The sequence below is a fragment of the Poecilia reticulata genome, chromosome 3 (assembly GCF_904066995.2).
Source record: "Poecilia reticulata chromosome 3, P_reticulata-male-v2, whole genome shotgun sequence".
NCBI lineage: Eukaryota > Metazoa > Chordata > Actinopteri > Cyprinodontiformes > Poeciliidae > Poecilia > Poecilia reticulata.
In genome coordinates, this window is record NC_088832.1 from 25,608,740 (window position 1) to 25,621,362 (window position 12,623).

The following is a 12,623-nucleotide window of genomic DNA, read 5'->3' on the forward strand; positions in this document are numbered from 1 at the left end:
TGTTAGACATGGGGAACGGTATCTGATGTGCGAAATATGGCCATCAGACAAGGTTCCCCCACTGTTAAACATGGGGAACGGTATCTGATGGGCGAAATATGGCCATCAGATAGGGTTCCCCCAAAACAAGGGGAACGGTATCTGATGTGCGAAATAAAGCCATCAGATACCGTTCCCCCACTGTAGGACAAGGGGAACGGCATCTGATGGGCGAAATATGGCCATCAGATAAGGTTCCCCCACTGTTAAACATTGGGAACGGTATCTGATGGGCGAAATATGGCCATCAGATACCGTTTCCCCACTGTAAAACATGGGGAATGGTATCTGATGGGCAAAATATGGCCATCAGATAGGGTTCCCCCACTGTAAAACAAGGGGAATGGTATCTGATGGGTAATATTGAGCATTAAAATGCATTGCCCTGTGTATATATATATATATATATATATATATATATATATATATATATATATACACACATTTATAATAATAATATATGTGACATATATGTATTTATCATTACTATTATTTTTTATTATTATTGTTATTAGTATTATTACTATTTGATGGGGAAACGCGGATTCACGTAACACCGGTTCGTCTTGTCACTTTTCTCATTTCTTCCTGGTTTCCTTGTGATCTACCTGTGTCTCCAATTTGTCTTTGTTTTGCACTTATTTTGTTCCCTGGATTTTTTTTTCGTGTTTGTAAGTTTGATTATTCGTTTTTCCATTAAATATTCTTAAATTAACTACGTCTCTCACATGGTGCACTTGGGTCCACTTATAATCAGGGGTGAAAGTGAGGGGGTACGGGATTTAGCGGGATTTAGCGGGATTTAGCGGGGGAAGCAGCACCTGCAAGAGAGGTGAGCGGCTGTCTGCTGTAAAACATCAATGGGTTCACTGTGCAGCCGTGAGTTCACCCACTAATCAGCCGTGACTGATTAGTTTTTCAAGAACAATTTAAAACACGACTTAATCAGTTAATGACTACCTTCTTTCTCATTTCATATTGTTTCTGAACTGTTCGTGCTTTGCCAGAGCAGCGGTGCAATACGTTGATCGCGGAAGGTTTTGAGTCGATCTCGGCACGACAGACTGAACGCAGCCAGGAGGCTGAGACCAGCACGTCCTCTGGCTCTTTATGAAACTTTATGAAAGAACAACAAACAAAATCAACTAAACATGTTCAAATTAATGACCCAATGAACAATCTCAGTAATTATTGTTTCAACAAGATGTTGCGCAATTCTGTGCGTTTCGGTTCCATTATCTAAATAAATAGCAGAGCAGGAGTTTAAAATTAACTAATCAACCACCTCTTTGTTCACGAGAGGTTTATTAATGATCGTAAAATAAATATCAAGCCTGCAAACCTATCGTAACGGACCGAATGTTGTATTTTTAACGTAATCTCTGGTCGGCTTGTGGAGCGCAGGAGGTTGCCATGGCAACAAGTGTGCTTAAATGACAGAGAGAGACGGAGAGTAAAAAGAGTTGATCACCTTTTCAGGTTGTTTTACCTTTGCTGTGTAGTTTCTGAACATTCAATAAACGACAGACTTGGACTAATTACCTTGTTCTTTGTGACTAACAAACATCAAACATGGTATATATGTTTCATGAAGTATTTAACAAACAAATGGCTTCTGCAATAATTATGTGAAATTAAATTAATTCTCTAATATAAAATATAGTTTGGTGCGGTCGAGCTCAGAGCCTGAGAGGCTTGTCCTTTATCAAACAATTTAGTTTTTTGCTTCTTATTTAGTGGAAATATTGATGTTGATGAGATTTTCTCCAAAATAATAACCTTTTTCAACTCTCATACTGACAGGAGGAACCACAGAGCTCTGTTAGGTTAAAGCTCATCTTCTGAAGTTGGGATATTTTTCCTCCAACAGGTTCCGGAGGAATCACCTCAAACCAGATGTTGGACTGGATTTTATTTCACTGTCATTTGTGAATGTTAGAGCCTCATTTTCAACAGTGGATCTATAAAGGTCAGGGTGAGGAGGCACCATGTTAGGAAGAGAAGTGAAAGCTGCAGGATCTTCTGAACAAACAGGTTGTGATGCTATAGGCCTACTGTCTGGACACAGGATCAATATAACCAGTTTAAAAGCTAAATGAATGGTTATATGCCAGACATGGAAAACTGGGATGCACTCCATGCCATGATGTTCAGGATTTAGGTCTCATGGCATCTCAAGGTGTCAACATTGCAGCCAGTGGGCTGAGAGAAAAACAGCTTTATCTTGTAGCAATTCAAGAGCTACCAGCTTTTATTGCTTCGCAAAAAAATAATCAGCACAGAAACTCCAAAGCACATAGAAGTAATATGTATTTATATATATTTCTTTGTCATAGTACCCCCAAGAATTTAAAACTACTTTCACCCCTATATATACACACACACTGGCATATGCTGCCACCCCTGAAAATATCCCTGCCACCCTCTTGCCACCCCATAAATATTTTTCTCGATCCGCCCCCTGCTTTCAGAATGCCAATAGGAGGAAGCTGGAGTGCATCTCCCAGGGTGAAGGATTGCTAAACTCACCTTTGGGGCAGAGGGAATTAACCCTTATAATTAACCCTATATATTGACTAGCAGAGCGATGAAGGAAAGCTGAAAGGAAGAACGACAGCAACAGTTGGTTAGCAATTCACAGCTATGAAAATGAACATTTATACGGATGAGGAATGTTTTGGCTGTTCTGCTGACTCCACCTGGGAAAGTGGATTGCCCCATTCATTGCTGGCATCCATCTGCCTCCACCTCTGAACATACACATACTCAACCACTGGCTCATTGGCTCGATGAGGCAAAGGCAAAAGCATCACAAGAATGGTGAGGCATGATGATAGCTCTGAAAGTGAGTGTCACAAACGCAGTACAGGTGTTTCATCAACTCAGTGATGGCTCATTGGGTGACAGGTGGGAATTATTTTCAGTGGTAGTTTGGGAATAAGCTGCTGTCAGCAGGTTTTCTCATTTAACCACTCTGAAGAAAAGGTATATGCCAAAAAAAAAGCAGATTTAACTGACGCGTTTTGTCTTTTTAGTTTATTTTAGAAACTGTGTCGGTTATTTTAAAGTTGTGAAACCATTCAATTTTAGTGCTTAGTCCCTAAATAGTAACATAAAGAGGAACTGCAGCAGTTGTTTTTTTTTTGCATAATTGGCATCATGGTTTGTAAGAAGGGAGCAAGCAGGGAGGATTAATCAAGAGAAAGGACTTCAAGCTGCTGCTGTGTGATGAAGCACCTTCTGTCAGGCATGTTTGCATATCATGGCCTGTAACGCTGCGAAGGCAGAGCTGACCTTACGGCTATCTCCAGTGTATTTGCTGCCCTCGCTCCTTGTAGTGGCAGAGGAGTCACTCATATGCAACCCGTTTTTCTCGTCCTCCCCCCGTCTCTCCTCCACACGTGTATATTTTTATGCGTGAGCAGAAATGCGGCACTCTGAGGATTTACACACAGAGAAAGAGAGGCAGAAAACAAGGCCAGGCCTAAAAAGCTTTCTAACTGCGCTGCGTAGTGGTTGTTATCTAATCCTCTGTAATCATGGTTCACTTCATATTCCAGTTTATACTGGGCTGTCACACCTCATTAGGAACAATGGTACTCCCTTACTGATGCCTCTGCATATTTAAAAAAAAAGCTTTTTTTTTCACCACCTCTGTGTGTTTTGTATTTTGTTTTGTTTTTTTTCAGATTGTCTCCGTATCCACGCTTCTACTTATATTCTGTCATATTCTGTCCTGGCTTCTTTAAGCAAGTACCCAGACTCACACTGACTTGTATTCAGTTGTACGGACTTGTCAGCACCACACAACGCTAGATCCGAGAAAGCAACCTGTGTCGTCCAGATTTATTTCATTTAGCGGGTAAAAGAGTTGATGGTTTGGAGATTTCCAGCACACGACCGCTGTGTTGCCAAACAGAATGTTCCCATCAGGAGCAAAGTGGGCGACATTGTGGGAGGTGGTTGTTTTAGGTAGCATCAGGGGGCAGCTGCAGTGTTAGCAGTTTTGGCGCCATGGTAAGTGGAGTGTAGTTATTATTAGAGTTGGGCCCATCCATCTTCCTGTCTAGCAAAAACCCTGGAAGGACCAAGGTGGCGTGGGCTTGTGTTCAGCACTTTCATGTCCGCCCACACACCCATTAGTCGTCAAGCTGCTTCTGTTTTTTACTCTGTTCTTTTCTTTTTTCTCTCTCTAATTTTTCATCGCTTGTCTGGTAAAGGGTTTTTTTGGTTTTTGGTTTTCGCAGATATACCTCTCTGACCTGCTCCCATTAGGCATCGCCCTACGAGATTCTTGCCCCCTGATGCTCAACAGCCCTCAGCATGTTCTCCATTACTACATCCATTAACCCTTAAGACCTCAACATACCTGTCCGCATCTGTGAATGTGAGCTGCTTGAACTATGCTAACGCCTGGTTCCAGATAATTAACAGAAGACAAAAAAAACCCCAACAATCCTTGTCTTACTTGTCTTTACATTTTCCCCTACTTACATATTTTGTCTCAGGAACCACAGTTCCTGCATTTGTGTCTTGAAACTGGAACTTCAATGGTTGCACAGAATTTGCACCACAGCTATCAAAATCTTGGCCTCAACCTTCACATTTTAAAGTGATACTTACTCTCTTATGTTCTTGATTGATGTAGCATCAACTCATCTCATTGTTGGAGGTAATCTAATCAGAACCTTTCATTGGCTGCCACAGCTGTTTCAGGATACCAGCCTTTCCAAACAGTAGCCTCCAGACTTCGATATGCACCGTCTTTATTTTTGTGCCAGTTGGATTGTGGAGGTTTTAACAAGCAGCTGAAGACATTTTGCATCCAATAAGCTTTTATCTGAACTTGAGCTTTCATGAGTGTTTGTTTTGGTTTGTTCTTCTGTATTTTTTTGTTGTTGCATACTTTATTGGGACCATTATGCGAAGCAATCTGGGGCCTTTTTGTTTGCGGAACCAGCTATTTAAATGACTTCTTACTTAGTTTACAAGTGAACCCTAGCGGTGTGTGTATAGATGATGAAACTTTTGCAGCACATGGTTTGTGGTCGAGCACACAGTTAGAGGCTGGGAGGTATAAATAATGTGGTCTTTGTTTTTTTCCTCCCCCTTTTTGTTGGGAGCTTCATTATTAATATTTATTGTCCAATATATCCAGCGTCTTCATCTTCACACGTTCAAAGCATCTCAGCTTTAGCACTCTAAGCAGTCCTGATTAGTCAGTACATTACAGAACCAACATTTGACGCTGTTACAGATTTAAATCTTTTGGGTTTTGTCTTTATGAGTTTTGCAGATAAACAGACAAGACGTTTTGCTCATTCTTCTTTACGAAATATCTCAAGTTCTGTCAGGTCGAATGGAAAACTCTGTAAATCAACTGTAAGTCTGAACTAAACCTGTGGTTGTACTCAAAATGTTCAATAAGTGATTATGATCAGCAAGACTGTCTTACTGTCTGAAAACAGGGAATTTGGATTAACAAAATATTCACTATGTAATTTTGATTAATTTTCTTTTCAAGTTGCCATATTGGCTCATTAAACCACCTTGTGCCATTGATTGAAATTACAAGTTAACACCTGAGCAGCGGAGTGATGTCACATCCCATCCCAGTGATGGGTGTGTGGCTGCCAGACGCTGAGACAGAAGCATATGTTGTTGGTATGACTGGTCCAAATGTGAAAGGAGTCCATGGTTAGGCACCAACACCAGATGGTTTATCTAAATTTGTAGAAAGCAACAGGAAAAAACAAGTCCTCCTATCGTGTACCACCTACCAGCTTTTGTGCCAAAGGTCCAAACTTGTATTTCGGAAATAACAATGCATCATTTTGTGAAGAATTTGGCTCTGTGGCGCAATGTTTTGAACATTACTCGCACTGTGACTTTTTCCAGTATTTACAACCTGCATGATTAATTGATATGAATTATGAATTGTGTTGTATTTCAATGACCTGTCGGGTATATTCATAGCTATTTTACGGGTACTGAATGTATGCAAAACTAAATTTGTTCATTGTTAATTCTGAATATAGACGCAAGAAGAGACCTACTCCTAAAATAGCCCTACCAAGCAAATAGCATCTCACCTTAAAGACTGTCCATATTTAAATTATAGGAATTCATGGAGTAAAGTCCACCCATATTTATGTACATTTAGAGTAAGAAACATTGCATTCTCACGGAAAAAAGCTGTTTGTGTTACTCAGATTGCGCAACAAAATAAAGCTAATATAGAAATCAAATAAAATCAAATTAAAAAGGAAATCATAACAACCTGGTAGCATAAAAAAAATAAATAAATAAATAAACAATTTGCTGTCCCACTACCTTCACAAAAATAGGTCCAGGATGTCACATAAGGCAGGATTCATCCTTGTTTAAGAGGATTCATCCTTAAACAAGGATGAATCCTTGTTTAATGATTCATCCTTAAACAAGGATTGGGTAGATATGTGGATATCTACCCACGTATCTACCCTGATATGTGGGTAGATTTTGCAATGCGTTGCAAAATGTAGGTTTAATTTGATCCCATCAACATGACTTAATGGGTGTGTTTTGTATCTACATGTATTTAGTGAAACTTCTGCATGAAAATATGAAGAAATGAGGTGAATAGCCAGTAAAAACAAAAACTGCTGCAAAACATGCAGCTGATTTCTCTTAACATGCTGCATGCCTTATTATTGTACTCAAAAAATAAAAAAACTAGAATGCTAAAATCCTCCTTTTCCGAGTAATGCTCTCGCATAGGGCTCTCACCTGGCTGAGCCAATTTGTTCTGATTTAATTAGAGTGCAGAACCTCTCTCAGACTCTGACCTGCCTTCCTGTTATCTTCTCAAGTCCTCTGCCACAGTGACGGATGCAGGCCCATCTAGTAGAGAGACAAACTGCTCATGTTTTAAACGATTCTGCTTTCTGCCAGCCTCAGACAAAATCTTTACTATTCAGTTACATATTGCAAGTTTCTTTTATTGAGAGTATGTTTTTTCCCTGCAAATTCTTTTTATTTAGTCACCCTTTAAAATTCACACTAAATTTACTCAACTCAAATTTTAAAAAAATCGGATACCGCCTTCTGTTGTAAGCGTATTCGGATCAGTGCTTGCTGTGAATGTCTGGGAATTTATCGGTGTCAGTTAGGTACACAGACATATATTATTAAATAGATTCATATGTGTATGCTAAATAGATACAAGGAACAGCTCACAGAGAACCTTTGATTATTTTAATCTGAAGCAATGTAATCTGACGGAACATTTGTCCTGTATTCAGTCAAGGTCGACTTTAATTTGGTTGTAGTCAGATGGTCACACATCAGTTTGTGTTTTGAGGGGTTTTCTGTACCTGGCAAGATTCATACATTACACATTTTGACAGTCTGAGGGACAAAACAGCGAGATGTTCTGAAAATGAGGACAGAAATCATGTCAGTGTTTTATTAGTTCTTGTACAGTAAATTGCCAATGATTTTTGCTCATCAATCCAAATGATGACATACATGTGCTCCAGTCAGTTTCTTAGCCACATATGAAATTCAGCACCTCTTCATTCTACAAACATTTGTTAAAGAATAGGTCGCTTTCAGAACTGCTAAATGAATTCCAGCAAGGTAAAATGATAGGAAGCCAACAGTCATCATTTCCTTGCTACCCAATGTTCCACAGTGAACTGGTATTGGAGGGTTTAATGAAGTGGGAGTGATTGGTGACAACTGCAATTCAACCAGAAAGTGGTAAATCACGTAAATCCCATAGTATGGTTGGTGAATTTTAAAGTGCAGTGTATGCAGGTTGCCAACTTTTTGCAAAATTAATAGCTACAAACTTCATGTGGCCTTCAGGTTAGCTTAGTAGCTGCTTGTAGACAGCTTTGTGGAATGGCTTTTTTATGGGCAACCCAAGCCTTACATGGATAGCATTAAATGCAGTGGTGTTAACACTCTGCCACTGGACACCAAAGCAGTGTAGTCGTGCTATCTGGACTGATGAATCACACATTTCTGTCAATTACTCTAAAGGATGAGTCAATCTGAACATTGGAGAATGGGTTTGGCAGTTGCCAGCAGAACAAGAGGAGCCCAAATGCAATATTTCAAGTGTAATGTTTGGTAAAGATGGGAGATTTGCTAAAACATGGTGATGGACCCTCTTGTTCAGATAAACCAGTGCAAGAAAGTGAAGGTCTACAAAGACATGGACGAACAAGTTAAGCTGTGGAAGAACTTGATTGGCCTGCAGAGAGTCGTGCCTTCATCCCAAGATTAGATTCAAGATTAAATGGAATAAGACTAGGATTTAGGCTTTAAGATTTAGGCTTTAAGCGTCTGACCTTACAAATACACTTCTGGAAGAATAGTCACATATTCCCAGGAACACACTCCTAAACCTTGTAGAAACTTTTCTAGGTCACAAGTGTGAAGTTAGACAAGCAAATATTTTTGTAATATGGTATAGAAAAAAGTGTGACTGTAAAATGGTGGAGTGTTTTTTCTCTTTTTTAAAAGAGATCAAAATCAAAGAAACAAACAGTTGTTCTTGTACAGCTTATTATCTGAACTCATATACTCAACATCCCAGCATATCTCAAGTCCTGAGGAAAAAAGCCATACCACAGCCAAATGGAGGATATTTTTTCTATTTTAAGGTTGTCAGATGATGAAAACAGCTGATAGAAAAGCTGTGCAGCACTAAAGTCATGCTACTGTCGTAAGTGTTAACTGATGATGATATTTCACAAGCTACAGAAGGATCAGAGAGGATGATAAACACAAAACACAGAACCAGCTAGACCAACTTAACTAAACCTAAATGTTACTCCAAGCTAACCAGCGGAAATCCAAATTTACATCATTTTAATTGGCCGCATGTTGGAGTATAAATTTGTCTTTCTCACTGGTGTTAAATTTCTAAATCGTTCATTGCAAAAAAACTATGTTTTGTTCATCTCTTTTACCTCTTCTAACAGTGCTGTCACCATGTTTAAAACTCCTCAGGTAATTGCCCATTGAAGACGAAACAAAACAGCCTTTGAGTACAAGACAATGGCAACATTTGTACTACATTGACATCAGTTGTGTTTTATACAAATTCTGCCACAAATTTTCTGTATAAAGAGAAACTAAGAAAAGTTGAAAAACAAATTTGTCTCTTCACAAAACAATATTAGTGATGCTTTGGTGAAAAACTGGCCTAAAAGTGGACACTTAAATTTATTCAGAGCCCTAATAAATGCTGGGTAATACTAACATTTATTTGAATATAAGCATTTTTTAGGATCAAAATGCTAACTAGCAGCCCAGGCAGGAGTGACTTTAGTTAGAGATCTTCAAATAATAATAAGAATTTTAAATAAAAGCGAAAAACCTCAAGATTAAATCAAGAATAGTAAAAAAGAAAAAAAGAAATAAAAATCTTTCACCCATGGCCTCAGTGCACAGTGGTGATGGTTCTGTTGATTTATATTATAAACAGGCTCTGTAAAATAACCCAGAAAATAGATCTATACCACAGCCCTGCTTTAGGTTGTTTGTTGCTACTTGCTGTACTTCATAGTGATCAATGGATCTATCAAAGCTAGAGGAGATTCTAACCTTTATAAAGTTCTGCGGGGACCGTATTTTATTTTTATCACTTCCTCTTCCTCCAGAGTTTTATAGTTGTAGTTTTTCTGCCTTCCAGCAGTGGTATGAAGCATTAAATAACTTGATAAAAGTCAAAGACCATGAAGGGCTTTCAATCAGACGGTGAAATTTGACTGAACCATAACTTATGGAAATGCCTGCTTTTGCAAACTGGTATTTTTTAATAGTTTCTTTATTATAAAATAAAAAGAGATTTTACAAAACATCTACAATAAATGTCAGATGTGCTAAAGTCAAGTTTGAGCACTTTGCAATTGTGTTGCGTGGTTGCAAACCAAACATTGTCTTTATGCTACTTTAGAAAAAAATACCCAGTCTTCAACTACCTCTTACTTTTGATTATTACTTTATATTTTATTGTAAAAAAGAGTAAAAATCTTTTTTAATGGATTGATTAATTTAGTTAATTCCAGTCATTTTAAGCCCTGCAGCAAAACTTAAGTGTTGGAACTTAAATTATTACTGGAAGGATCCGAGACGTCTTTAAACGTGGCTTTTAAGCGCTTTGATAGTTCTACTGTTACTCTGAGTGAAATGTTCACATTCCTCCATGATGTGGTGTAAAATCATTTCGGAGGCTGCAGCCATTTTGCCACCATTGCAGCTCATATTAGCACCATGCCAAGGAATGAAGACATGATCAGAGGAGGGAAACGCTCTGCCAAACTCTGCCTCATCCATGCCAGACCATGGGGAGATGGGAAAGGTAGTGGGCAGAGCCAACTTTCCATTCCAGCTGGAAAGCTGGAAAAGAGGCATTGTTTTTCTCGGCTCCGGCTGTCGGCCCTTGTAGCTGATATGTACGAGTCAGTGGAAACAATCTACTATTTCAGAACAGGATTCAGACACTTTAATAATTTAATGTTTGCATAATTACCATATCTATCAGTGCCCGGTAATCACAAAATAACTTGGTCTGTTTTCAGTTTTTATAATGTGTCTAATAGTAATAATAATCGGAAAGCAAGTTCCCTTAAAAAAAACAATTCACACATCGGTTTCTCCTTCTTCTGTATAATGCAGTCAGTCTTCTGTTTTGAGGCTCTATTTGTGTGAAGCAGAAAACTCTTCCTTCTCAGCGTTATCCCCTACAGGGACTTCCTTCATCGCCACGTAAAAAGAAGCCCATCGGTATTCTGGTCACAGCGCTGATAGTGAAAATAGTGGTTCACAGAGCCTCACTGTCCCTCTCTCTGTCAATGGCGTCTCTGACCACCGTTCGCTCTGACTGTCAACCCCAAACCTCGCCTGAATTTGAACAAACGTCACCTTTCATGGCTGGAAACTGACGCCCTCTTTTGGTCATGTCTGGAACTTCAAGCAAAGCACCTAAAACGTCAAGTCGGTGATATGGGTGGATGCTAATAAGAGCAAATATGTAATTCTTGCTTTTTTTTATTTTTTATTTTTTTTAAGATGATGTGTAATCTTTTATGTTTAATCTGTGTCCGACCGATTTACAATCTCTGTTTTGTATTCAAATTGCTCAAACAAAATGTGAAACGCTGGTGATATTTTTAAAGTTTTAACTTGCCCACCACCCATCTTTCCATTTCTCGTAGGTCCAACTGGCTGAAGCCTTGCTGTGGGCGTCGAGTGGCTCTGTGGCAGGTCTGCCTGCTCAGTGCTGGCTTCAACTGTGTGCTGGTGGCCTGTGTTATTCTGGTGGTGCTTTTTCTGTCTTTGGAGTTGCTCATAGACACCAAACTCTTACAGTGTAAGAATTTGATTTGTCCCGTTTTGCTCTATACATTTCTGTCTTGCTACGGGGAAGATTTGCTACTTTAACCACGATTTGTCATTCTTAACTCAACCTCTGGTTTCCCACACATCCATCTTTCAGAAAGCACTATTTAAAACAAAGAGAAAGCAAAGAGAATGCCCTTATTTTCATAATTAACATTTCGCTGTCACCAATTTCGGGTTTATGGTCTGTCTGTCACAGCAGAGCTGGATGGTTGAATTATTGTGATGTAGACTCATGCAGAGAGGTGATAATGAACAAAGTCTCTTGTCACTGGCTGCCAGCATATCTCTATTGATTACTGGCCAGCATCCAGGCCTGACCAGAGTCTTAAAGCACAGACTGTTGGATTTCAGTCTCTCTAAATCTATTGTAATGTGGTCTTAAGTCCACTGCCACTCCAGCAAGACAAAGAGAAGAATGTAGTGGGCTGTGAGGTGTGATCAGTGCTGCAAGTTAGTAGATGAGTTCTCAGATATTAAATCGGCAGTTTTTTTTTTTTTTTCGTTTATTTTAAACTTCTTCTGGGATGCATGAGTTGTGTGTCAAAATAGGATTGCTTCTTTACAACTAAAATATTTTTCACCTGATTCCTCATCCTTCAGTTTCCAATGCGTTTCAATTCGCCACCATCATCCACTGGATCAGCCTTATCATCCTGTCGCTTTTCTTTTCAGAGGTAAGACCCGTCTGGATCACAGTAACACCTTATTTTTCATTTGATTGCAGCAGAAATTGTCCATATGCAGTAATCTGTGCTCAGATAGTTAAACTTGCCTAACATTAAGAGTGCTTAAGGGCCTGTCGTCAACAGTGCAAGCAAGTTATTATCTGAAGAAAGAAGAGGCTCAGGATGCTGACATTTAACCAAGTTGAACCTAAAACAAAATTTCTGAACAGGATGTTTATTTTGTACAAAATACAAAAAAATATCAGATATCCTGATGTTTTCCACTGGCAGAATTTTATTATTGTCTATTTTGTCCGACATGTCTAGTCATTTTAGATTAATGAAACTAAATCTGATTTAATTTAATCACCTGCCTATTTTTTTGTCTCATTTTTACTCGTTCATAAAAACAGCTGTCATTTTTGCAAAGTCCGTCAGCTTTAATTAAATTTCTACTGTCTAGTGAAAAATAAAGAAGAAGACAAAAAATTGTGATGGAAACGATCAGTCAGAGAAACA

The 12,623-nt window shown here is 38.8% G+C and overlaps 1 protein-coding gene across 3 annotated transcripts in view; it reads left to right on the top strand.

Moving 5' to 3' along the window:
- The window catches only part of LOC103462591 (transmembrane protein 266-like), a 58,370-nt gene that overhangs the window by 34,904 nt on the left and 10,843 nt on the right, over positions 1–12,623 (top strand). For 2 of the 3 annotated variants that reach the window (XM_081605335.1, XM_081605336.1), the window contains 2 exons: positions 11,253–11,407; positions 12,040–12,113. In XM_081605335.1, the coding sequence (XP_081461461.1) occupies positions 11,253–11,407; positions 12,040–12,113 (229 nt within the window). Of the gene's footprint in view, positions 1–1,931; positions 11,069–11,252; positions 11,408–12,039; positions 12,114–12,623 lie in introns of those variants that run through there. The other variant, XM_081605337.1, reaches the window with a different exon arrangement.